At 32.7% G+C, this 12,022-nt stretch overlaps 1 protein-coding gene across 1 annotated transcript; it reads left to right on the top strand.

Annotated features, from left to right (window-relative positions):
- The first annotated feature begins 628 nt into the window (after positions 1-628).
- On the top strand, positions 629-2,095 carry LOC123229845 (transcription factor RAX3-like). The gene is made up of 3 exons (XM_044655835.1): positions 629-879; positions 952-1,081; positions 1,171-2,095. The coding sequence occupies exons 1-3, from the start codon at positions 744-746 to the stop codon at positions 1,925-1,927; spliced, it is 1,023 nt and encodes a 340-aa protein (XP_044511770.1). The 5' UTR covers positions 629-743; the 3' UTR covers positions 1,928-2,095.
- The last annotated feature ends 9,927 nt before the right edge of the window (positions 2,096-12,022 follow it).

Below are 12,022 nucleotides of genomic sequence, written 5' to 3' on the forward strand. Positions count from 1 at the left end.
TTTATCTTTTTATTTGAGTAATTCATCAGTTCATTGGATGGAATCTTCCTTTAATTTTAATATTTTCTATGAACCATAAACATAGAGAAAAGACAAAATAGCTTGAATAATTTTGTCTAATCAATGGTCCTTGTTACAGCATAAATACATACTGACCTTAAAAAAATCTGTTTTCGCTGTTGTCTCCGTCCTCAGCTCCATGATTTTCTCTATCACCTCCTCCAATTTAACCAAACAAAATATAATATAAGGTTTCATATATCCATTGTTAATAAAAAATATAAAGATACATAGAACTTTATCACACGTTAATAATAGAATAACATATATAATATGTTTAAATCATTCCACCAAAATACTGAATATAGAGTTAGGTATCTTCTGCTGCCGCGTGTACCCGAAGAGGATGATGATCATGGATGATGTATTTCCCAGCAGTCGTTGATGAAAATTAACTGAGAGAGGAAGTCAAGGTAGACGGCTGTGGAATTAAAGGTAATAAATGTTATATATACTTAATTAAGAAAGACTATTAGATGAAAACTTGGCCTCCATTTCTGGGCATTCTTATTTTATGTATAAAGTTGCCTTCTTTTTCTAATTTTACTTTTTGAAAATCCTGTGCCCTTCTTGTCTCTCCTTCTCCAGCTATTATAGTCTCTCTCTCAGCCTATATATATTAACATTATCATAACGCAGCAAGCTAGGTATATTTCATAGCGCAGCAGAGACAAAAATTGAACATGGGGAGAGCACCTTGCTGTGATAAAGCTAACGTGAAGAAAGGTCCATGGTCGCCTGAGGAAGACGCCAAACTCAAAGCTTATATTGAAGAGCATGGCACCGGTGGCAACTGGATTGCTTTGCCACAGAAGATAGGTAATTAATTAACTTAATCAACTAATTATGAATTAATAACCGTTCTCTATTAATGATCTATTGCTTGTTCAGGATTGAAAAGATGTGGCAAGAGCTGTAGGCTCAGGTGGTTAAATTATCTCCGGCCTAACATTAAGCATGGAGGGTTCTCAGAAGAGGAAGATAATATTATTTGTGGACTCTATTTAAGTATAGGGAGCAGGTAATTAATTAATTAAGCTTCCTTTATTGATAATTAATGGCCTTAACTTGTGAATTAGAGAAGTTATATTGATTTCGCATTACATATAGGTGGTCTATAATTGCTGCTCAACTACCGGGAAGGACAGATAATGATATCAAAAACTACTGGAACACAAGGCTGAAGAAGAAGCTGTTAGGCAAGCAGCGCAAAGAGCAACAGGCGCGGCGAGCCAGCGGTGTGAAGCAAGAGATGAGTAGGGAAAGCGAGAGTTTAATGGCTGCGGGGTTCATGAATCACACCCCGTACTGGCCGACTGAACGGCCGGTACTGATGCCACTGGTGAACCCACACCAATTAGACCCTCATTTCAAGGACCAAGCGTCCCTCAGGAACCTTATGGTGAAGCTTGGAGGAAGGTTTTCTGACGATCATCAGCACTCAAACACAACCACCATAACCACAAATAGTGTTTCGTATCTTTTCGATCATGCTACTTTTTCCCAAGATCAACTGTTTGACCTAGCTTCACCAACGTCCGTGAATAGTACGACTGCTTCTCAAGTGCCAAACTCTCATTACATTAACGCTACTGGGGCTGCTCCAAATTTGTATCAAGGGTTTCAGAGCTTTCCTTTAGAGCCAATTGATAATCATCAAATGGCCTACAGCAACCAGACACAATTAGGTGGATTGGAGAGCATCTATGAGATGGATATGGTAAATGGTAGCACTGGGACTAGTTCTGTAGAAAGCACGAGTTGGGAAGATATCAACTCTTTTGTTTATCCTAGAATGGTTTCAGACTATAAAACTTGTACTCAACAAAGCTTGCCACAGAATTCGAGGTACTTCGGCCAACAATAACAACACAGTGTGGGTGGGCGTGGTGTAAATCTGTATCTCAGTAGGAAATTTGGAGGCGGAATATTAGAAAATCTATCGAATTTATTAAGAGATTTGTTTGTTATTTTCTCTTCTCACAGTCTGATTGGTGTTGAAGAAGTTAAATCAAACTTAAATTGAAGTTCTTGATCTATTTTTGCATTAATCTTGATAATTAGGAACTTAATTGAAATCATATAGATTTCAGTGAATTTTAGGTGCATTTTCACTTAACACTTTGGAGTGTGCAGTCATGTTTTCCAGATGTTTTATTGATTTTGGAAGAATTTGATGGCTGAGTTCCTAATTACTTCGTGAAAAGTACCTTTTATTTTCCATTCTTTACTCATGGCAGCCTTATGTAAGACCGTGGAAAGGCAACAGTAAAGATGGACAGTAGTTTGACGTTTTGGCTACAACTTGCTCGGCTCTAGCTACAAGGGCATCACAAAGTGGCTGCATTTGTTTATTTTTATCTTCATGTCTGTATTAACAATACAAATTGTGAAATTACTTGCATATTAGTCTATCTCATAAGTTCCAATTAGAATATGAAGGGTTTTGAGTACTTTTTTCTAACACATACAGCCAGTCAAGTAAAAAAGGGACACCTGTTCCCCTTGTTGAATTACTCTTAGACTTATAAAATCCGGAGAATATAGAATATTTACTGAAATAAAACTATATTCTCTTATAACAATTACCAATTTAAGTATCAATGACTTATTCTTAATAACCTGCTAAAAAAATATTTAAATATCAATGATGATGGAATATCATAGAATTGAATCGTTTTAAATTTGGGATAAATAAACAATTAATCATATAATGATATATTATCTTTTTTATTTAAATTATTATTCATTATAAATGCATATAACATCACTCATTTATCATCTTGTTTTGGGTAGGGTTTTTTTCACTAAGCCATTTATTCCTTGGTAGTGTGATATTCTTCAAACGCATACTATTCGTTTAGTTGATAACTGTGTATAAGTATATTAACATGTACAACATGGAAGATTAATAAATTACTTTCAACGAAACCAAGATAATTTTCCATTCTTGAATTTAGCAGATTTACATCAAATCTCATTTTAGAGTCGATATCCTATGAGGGGTGAAGATTATGTACATTAATTTCTCTTACAGAACTTGAAAGGCTTTTTAAACACTATTAATTAGACATAAATTAACGCTTGACCTTCCCCTATTGGTTGCATTGCTTACTTGAAGCAAAATTTAAAGTCATTCGGACCTTGTTTCATAGATAAGCTTGTGGGATATTTCTTTTACCCCAAAATTTGTGATCAATTTGCCCTGTAAGAAATTAAATTCTCAACCACTATATACGTCCATATAATGCTCTATAATTCAGCTATATTAGATCCAGAAATCCCGTGAAGTTAGGCATACGTCAACTCTATGCAAAACATAATATTTTAAGATAAAGCATTTCAATTATATGCAGCATATATTTCTGTCTAGACTCGAAAGTCAAAAGGAGAAAGCACTAAGCTCAACAAAATTGCCCAAATCGCTAGCCTTAGCAAAATCCAGGAACAAGTTTTTCCAAGTCAATCACCATCCTGATTAATTAAGTAATTAGGTAAAATATTTGAAAAGAAAGATGGAAAGATGTCTATATCAGAACTATTATTGTCTTCATAAGGCCTCTCTAAAAAACTACCCAAGTTTCAGCTTTTCGACAACTGTTATGCATGTTTGACAAAGACTCATACCAACTTGTTGATTTGAGCCAAATCTTCCCAAACCTGATGGTAGAGATCAACAATGTACCTAGAGGAAAGAAGTAATCATGAGAGAGAATTGATACCACAAGACTAGGCAAATGCTGGATAAACAACAATGGTATCTATTTAACATTTTGGACAGCTACCAAATTTTTGCGAGGCTGAAAGCAATATTTTTTTACTAAAGTAGTGACGTTAATTGGATAGGTGTCACATCACTCAATCATTAATTATCATTTCAGTTAGTATAAATATGTTAGTAAAATTTATTTATACTTACAGTTTTATTTATATATTCTCCTGTTATAATATAAAGGGACCTAAATGTAAACAAGAAAAAGAAAAAGAAATTCTTCCAATTATATGTGATTAACATTTAAGATTCAAGGCAGCTGGTTATTGAGTGCTCAATAAACTTCCTCTGTCATCGGTTCATATCTTTGTCGTCAGTTATTGATTGCAATATTGAATGGCCTTGTTGCAAAGAACGCTTGGTCCAACTTTATTCTTCAAACAGTGATAATCAAAATCCTTAATTACAAGGTTAATAAATTCGGTTTATGTAATTTTCTTTTCTTTGGTTTTGGGTTGTACTCGAGTGATCATTAATTCACTTTAATTAATGGATAAGAGCTTCATTTTATTTTCTAAGAGAGTATTACATTTCACTATTTATAAGTTTACTATTTACTTCATTTTCAACATTAATTTACAATTTAGTTTGTCAATTTAAACTTGCAATCAAATTGGACTTGTAAAGAGTAAGGAAAAATATAATCTAAGAAAGTAGTTTGCCCGATGCTACAATTATTATTAGTGATTTAGAAGTTAGGTTAAGTGTGTGTGAAAACTATCTACTAGACATCAGCCACTACCATTTTCTTCTCATCACAAAACAACCACCCCTTTTAGACGTTGGCTGATATCAACCACATGGTCCTATCTCATCACCCCCTCTTGACTTCCTCAACTTGATTATTATTTTACTCATTCAACACCCTAACACACCCTTTATGTGCCCTGATGATTTTGTCAACCAAATACGACAATATTTGATTTGGGTTTCATCACTATTGATCACATGAAACCGTGGCTTCTCAATCACCATGTCATCAAAATTCCTTCGTTGTTAGAGGCATCGACACTTCTTATTTACAAGCATTTAACTTTCTCCTCCTGCCTTTGCACGCAGGCTTGCTCGAGCTTTTGTAGTTTTTTCACCCATCTGAAAAAAAATATTAGATTACTTTCTCGCTGAGCGTGGAAGCCACAACGATGCACTAATTCCTAACAATTAGATTAATTTTTTGAGACATATATGTTTAGAGTTTGATATACTCTTTCAAATAAATTAAGAACAATGCTATATATAAAATACATAAGTACCTATTTGTATATTTAAAAGTGTATACATTTGTGTACTTAAAAGTATATACATATAATTTTACTGAAAGTTTGAATATTAATCTCTCAAATCAAACTCCACTCCCAGATATGGCCTTGAATTTATTAGGTATACTATAGAAGGAAAATGAGTAAAAAAAAATGAGACTAAGAATTGGTGTTTGAAATTTAGTTTTCTCACGATTAAGTGCTTTCTGTGGGGTCAAAACATTAACTAATTGAAATGCCACATGTAGTTGGTACAGGTTTACTAAATTAGATTAGTAATTTTCGTTCACACCTTCTGTTATTTTATGTTATAGTATTTTCATTTAAATTAAAATTGATTCTTTACATTAGAACTGTTTTAGTTGGATTTGTCTATATGTGTACAGCTAGCTATAAGAGTCTCCAATGGCGACTCTCAAATTAATCATGAACGGCTAATTATATTTTAACATAAATGATAAAAATATTTTTATGTTAATTGTCAATGATATATAATATAATACCCTTTGTGACATTTTCATCTGTAATTCCATTTGATAAAAATATTTATAATTGTGACTGAGATACCAGATAGGCAAGTGGTATATCTGGACACATGTATACATAGTTTTTTTTTTTTTAAATATTATCTAAATATGTATTAATGGATTACGTTCTCAATTGTTTGTGAGTAGTATCTTGGAAAATTGCTTTTAAGGTTGCAGACAAATACAAAAGACTGAATATAATTCTTGTTAATGCTCCAACATTCTGAACAAACAGCAACGATACAAAATTCCACGAAAGCAGATGGCACTATAATGTACACAGCCATAGCCTTTCCAATAAAAAATTGCTTGAGACCCACCACTGTAAACTTTGCATATTTTTCCATGCAATTCCTATGTATTTTAGATGAGTAATATTATGTTTACCCATATTAAATATATAATTGAATGTATACTTATATATATTATTATGTAATTAACTGTTATTTTATTTTTAATTTAAAATCACTTAATTCAATAATAACATATATAAATATATACTTATTTGTATACTTAAAATAAATATGTATAGTTTTATTGATTTTAGATTCATCCCAACTAATCTGACATGGATTTCTGAACTTTGAACTTGCCCGGCTGCCTTGATTATATGAAGGCGGCATTCACGCATACAGAAAATAGAAATATTTTATAAGCGGTTACATCAATACATGAGAAGAGAAAAGCAATATGAACTCCATAGCAGACACTAATAGAATCTCTAGGTATAGTGTCGAAGAGTATCTGCTCGGCGCCTTCCGAGTTAGAATATATTGTCAAATTTTCTATGTTCTTTTTAATTTGTAACGATATTCATTAGAACATCGTTGGTATATATATGTATAAATTATAAGCCATAATTAATCTATAACTTTAATTAAGGCCAAAACGCAATGGAAATGGCCATAGGAAATGAATAAATACAATTAAGTTGGAGTTTAGCCCGTTGAAAGACATGATAATTAATTATTTATGTAAATTAATATTATATGGGCTAATTTTTTCTCCCAATTTCAAACTTTTTTTTTTTTCAAAAAATATATATAGTATTATGAGTTATAGATAAACGATATTCAATCTGGTATTTCATTCTATTTTCATTATTTAATTTTCTGTCTGGAAATTTGGAGGAAAATTGTCATCCAGACAGTTTCATTAATTTATAGAAAAATATATTATTAAGAAGATAAAAATTGAAATTCAATGAGGGTATGATATATGTTTTACCCTCAAGAACAAATTGATAAAGAGGTCCAAGATCTAGACGTTATCTCAATGTTGTGGATGTTGGTACATGTGGTTAGAGAATCTGTATATTTTATCATAAGCTTTGGAGAGGTATATGTATAGAGGCATGTTAGCAAATCAATGGCGAATATACGTTAACAATCCCAACGCCAGTTCGGATATTTATTAACACAGTATATTGTAGGTGCCAATAAAGCTTGCATTAAAGTGACAGATTTTGTTAAAGCGAGGAGGAAGCATCCTTCGTCAAGAAGCAGCAACATAGAAAGAGCCTCAACGCATACCACCAAAATTTCAAAAATTTTGAAGGCCACATTCTGTTGATGCCTTGACCATATTAAACACCAAATGAAACCTTGAGTATGGTCTTCTGCCCACGCATGCCACGACAAAAGCCAGAGCTACGTCGACCTTCTTTTCGAACTTTTTGCGATTTCAAATTAAATTAATTAATCATACTTATTTGTTTATTTAGAGATAGTGACACTCACTAACACAATAATGGCTTTTTTATTCTGAGGTATTTATTAATTAAACAATCGGTGGGCAAGGGATGAATTTCTCTGATTATTCTTTTTCCAGGAAGAAGAAGTTAGCAAAATTCTGATCTTGATTTGGCTGTTGATAAGATAATGATAGTTCTTTCAATATATATATATTATTTTGGCTGCTGCTTGTATTAGGATTAATAAAATACAGTACAATTTATTTATGGATAGCCCACATATGTTTGTACGTAAATGAATAAATTAAGAACTTTAATTGCTCTATAACCAGAAATAAGAGCCTGATTGGATCTTGTTTAATTTTCGTTATTAACAGCTTAACTTAAACTGAAGAAGATTGAGCAAGCCAAATATAATTGGACTAAGGCAAGCAATAATTGTTGGTGCTTTGAAATGGAATACGTGCTTCCGAATGTCGTTAATGATTTCACCAGGTATATATGAACCCTAATGTTACTCCAAAAGATGAAACAAAAAAGCTTTTAAGGTAAACTGGTCAATTGCTTCCGTTCAAGAATGAAGAACGAGCAACTCAGTTAAATGAAAAAAATAATAATAATAAAAGAGAGAAAACGTCCGCTACATAGGAAGCAGGGTATAGATAGCATTACACTGTTTCCATCAATTATAAATTGCTAGTTTAGTGCGAGTTGCTCATCCACAACTGGAGCAAACTCCAAATTTAATTTATTTTGGCCTTAGCGATCTCCTCCTCAAATTATTTTAAGAGAGTGGAGCAAGGCTAGATTTGATCCAAGTTGAATGAATAAAAAGACAGTTTGAGATCAGTTCGAAGCTAAAAAGGTTAAGTCAAAATTGATTTGAAGTTGACAAACCGAATAAATTGAGACACAAACTCGCTCTATTTGTAAGGTCGGTGCTCAAACTTTAAAATAATTTGATCTTAAATTCAATTTGAATAAAGCTTAAATTCAAATTTTCAAATCAACTTATATTTATGAAATTAAGCCTAATCTTTGACTCTAACTTGTATTCAGCTCATTCGGTCCAAGCAACGATTCAAGTGGAGCAGCTCTGATTAACTCGAACGATAGGGTGGATATATGAAGCTGAGAGAGGCTAGCTCAAAATAATCTTTTGGGAAACTTTTAAGTACAAGATGGGCGCGTCCGCTATCATTGTCATAGATTAGAAGTTCAGCCAACTAGTTGAGCCCAATGAATCTGGAGTCTGGAGGAGTCTCATGAGTCTAGGCCTTAGGGAGAAGACTAGAATTTGGAGCACCCAAGTTAAAGCAAGCCCAATTAGTAAATAAGTCTAACATCTGCCCAGACGTTGGGTGGCAGGAGAAAGGATTATCTTGCACTTCTTCATAATTCAGTTGTCCATTTGACGTCTATTAAATTGGGAAACAAAAAAAAACTAATAACAATCATACAGAATTTTTTTTCTTCATTATTTACAGAAAGAGTCGATACATGTTGATTTATTAAGAAGTACAAATTTGTTAGCTTTGTCAGCACAAAATTTGTGTATACATACAGCACATGCCACCACCAAGAGGTGTCGAGAGAGTGGGAGATCCTCATAATTCGTTTTACATAAATGTATATTTATTGATTTATACTGTAAAATATTATGGAAATCCAACTTAGATCACCATTCACAAAACATACATACATACATAGCCTTAAATCTGATGTGAGCCAATCGTAAATGGATAAGATCCACCACGCACCACCACCAACAATGAACAGGGACGAAAGCAAATACAAAGTGATCACATGAAGAAATGCTTTTATTTTGGGCAGAGTATTTTTAATAAGTTTCAGGATGGTGGGGTGGGGTTGGTCTGTAAGCAAGACAGGACAGAATTTGATAAGGTCGGTCGATATTTAGGGATGCCCCAACTGACATTTCTGCGGGATATTAGGCAACTCCCCACCGCTTTCCAAGCAACACACAAAGCTAATGTTGGGATAGTTTCAAAAAGGAGGGCACTTAAAATGAAATCTACAAACCCTAACCCGGCCCCGGCCCTTTCAACTTTTGAATAAATAATGTTTCATGAAAGAACCGTCGATCCTCCAAAGTGGCTTTTAAAATAGAAAATTATTTCATTCATATTTTTGTTCCTTTGAGACTGTTATCGAGTGTGATGGGATGGCTGGATTGCATATATTTGCATGAAACATGCACCAAGTCTTATACCTTTTTAAGATACCTCCATCGGCTTCCATTGAGTGTCAATTAATTTGGTTAGTTTTTTGGCCCAAGCATGTACCGAATTATAAGGTTATATAGTACAATCAAATATTCTTACTGTCACCAATTTTATCACCATTATCATTGTTCCAATACAATCAATGTCTCTTGCTATTATCACTGCTCCACCAACATCTTCATCATTATTTCTGTGTGATGTAAAATTAAAGAAGGGTCACCAACAAGAACATTAAGAATTAAAGGCTAGCTAATACTTCCATAAATAATTGCTTTAATCTTTTATGTATTTACCGAAAATATCATTATTTATACAATCACCATGACACCATCACCATCACCATTATTTTTAAATTATTAAAAAATTATATTAGCTACTATTATATATTATATGATTGAAACTATTAATACCACCACCATTGAAGAAGCTGTCATTCCATTAGTATCATACTAATTATGAGAATTAATGTCATTGGGCCGAATCAAGAATTATGATTTAACATGAATATTCAACTTTAAAAATGATTTATAATTTAGAAGAAGGCTTTAACATGAAATGGTAATCCTTTATATTCTCTTGCTTATGTTATTATACACGAAACGCATTAGTGAAGCACTCGGAGTTCTATTTTTGCAACTAACCACCATTATTTTCCTGCATAAAAAACAAACTTCCGTCATAGATTTCTAACTATATATGCAGCTCAGGCTTTCTTTTTATTACTATCATATGATAAAAATTGTGGAAATTTTATCTTCTTAGAGAATGTACTGTTTTAAAAGACCTAAACAAACCTTACAAGCTTTGAATTTAAGTTGACATTGTTCTTCTATAAACAGCAGTATCATTGAACAAGAAAAACCTTCGTCAAAAGTATGACTATTACCATCGTTTAATTAAGAGCTTCCCTAAATATAGTTTTTAGGCCAAAAGACTTATTCCCACCCAAGGTATGGTGAAATCTCAAGCTCATACTTTTCAATTTTTAAAAACTTAAGCATCTACTTATTATCAAAAATCTGTTAAATTTTTCTGTTAAAGTTAAGAGTAAAACCATCATTTTATTAAAAAAATTATAATTTTATCTCATTTTTCTCTCCAAGTTTTGAAAACTAATAACTTTTCCCCTACCTGAACATTTCAAGTTTTAAAAAATGACTATTTCCCCTACCTAGGTTTTTCTTTTCTCCCCTTTTCGGCTACCACACCGTCACCAATGCTATCCTCTTCCCACCCTCACTGTTGGAATCGTTCAGATGGTTATTGTTAGAGATCATCTGATGAAAAGATGACAAAGAGATGTTGCCTCTTCATTTGATGAAGTGACGCATCTCTTTGTCTCAAAAGAGACAGAGATGATTCATCTCCATCTCTCTATCAACAAAGTGACACATTTCTCCATTGGACGACCTCCCACAATGGCCATCCAAATGATTCCGATAGTGAGGGTAGGAAGAAGATGGTGTTGGTGATGGTGTGGTGGGAAAAAGATGACATTGGTGATGGTGTGGTGATCAGAGAGGGGAGAAGAGAAAAACCTTGGTGGGGAGAATAGTCCTTTTTTAAAACTTGAAATGTTTAGGTAGGGTTGAAATTGTTAATTTTCAAAACACAGGAAGAGAAATGAGATAAAATTATAATTTTTTAATATTACTGGTAAAATAAAGATTTTACCTTTAACTCGAATAGAAAAATTTAACAGATTTCGGATAATGGGTGAATGTTTAGGTTTTTGAAAGTTTGAAAATATGAGTTAGAGATTGCACTATACCTTGGGTGGGAATAAGTCTTTTGGCGTAGTTTTTAAAAGACAATCTTTTCGGCGATTGTGAGAAAAATCTGTCTAATTTTACGTGTCAAAATTTTGTTCAGATTTTGACTTTGGAAAATAAAATTAAAATCATTCTTCTTTTACTTTGTGCGTGGTTTCAATGGGGTGGTATGCTAAAAGCTATACACAAATTAGCAAAAAGGAAAAATGAAAAGGAAGTATGCTTAATGGTGTCTGTCATCATTATGGTATGTGTATAGGATCTCAACAATCCTTCTAAATTAAGGCTTCAAAATATATTTCATGTACATATTTCGTGTTTGTTAATTCGGACTTGAGAGGTTATAAATACAATCTAAACCATTTCTTAAATAATTAAAATCACGTTTTAATTTCTATATTTAGTAGTATCGTGTCGTTTCGTACGAATAACTTAGTTGGTTTGCATATATCCATTCCATCCAATACAAAACGTTTTTCACATTCAATACACTTATTAACTAGAAACTTGGTTTGCAGTTTATCCATGTGGACTCATCTCTAAAGGACATTAAACACACGAGCTAGCCTAAGCACTACTTATAGAAAAAACTCCTAACGAGTATTTAGTTTGGATAATATTTTATTATTAAAAATAAAAAATTATCACAAATATAGATTATTTAAAAAATTATTAAGTATAAATTATTATTAT

This window comes from Mangifera indica, chromosome 1 (genome assembly GCF_011075055.1).
Source record: "Mangifera indica cultivar Alphonso chromosome 1, CATAS_Mindica_2.1, whole genome shotgun sequence".
Taxonomy (NCBI): domain Eukaryota; kingdom Viridiplantae; phylum Streptophyta; class Magnoliopsida; order Sapindales; family Anacardiaceae; genus Mangifera; species Mangifera indica.

Coding starts and splice junctions, on each gene's coding strand:
- LOC123229845 (XM_044655835.1), top strand. CDS start 744: ATGGGGAGAGCACCTTGCTGTGATAAAGCTAACGTGAAGAAAGGTCCA. Junction 880..951: donor TGCTTTGCCACAGAAGATAG/GTAATTAATTAA, acceptor TTGCTTGTTCAG/GATTGAAAAGATGTGGCAAG. Junction 1,082..1,170: donor TATTTAAGTATAGGGAGCAG/GTAATTAATTAA, acceptor CATTACATATAG/GTGGTCTATAATTGCTGCTC.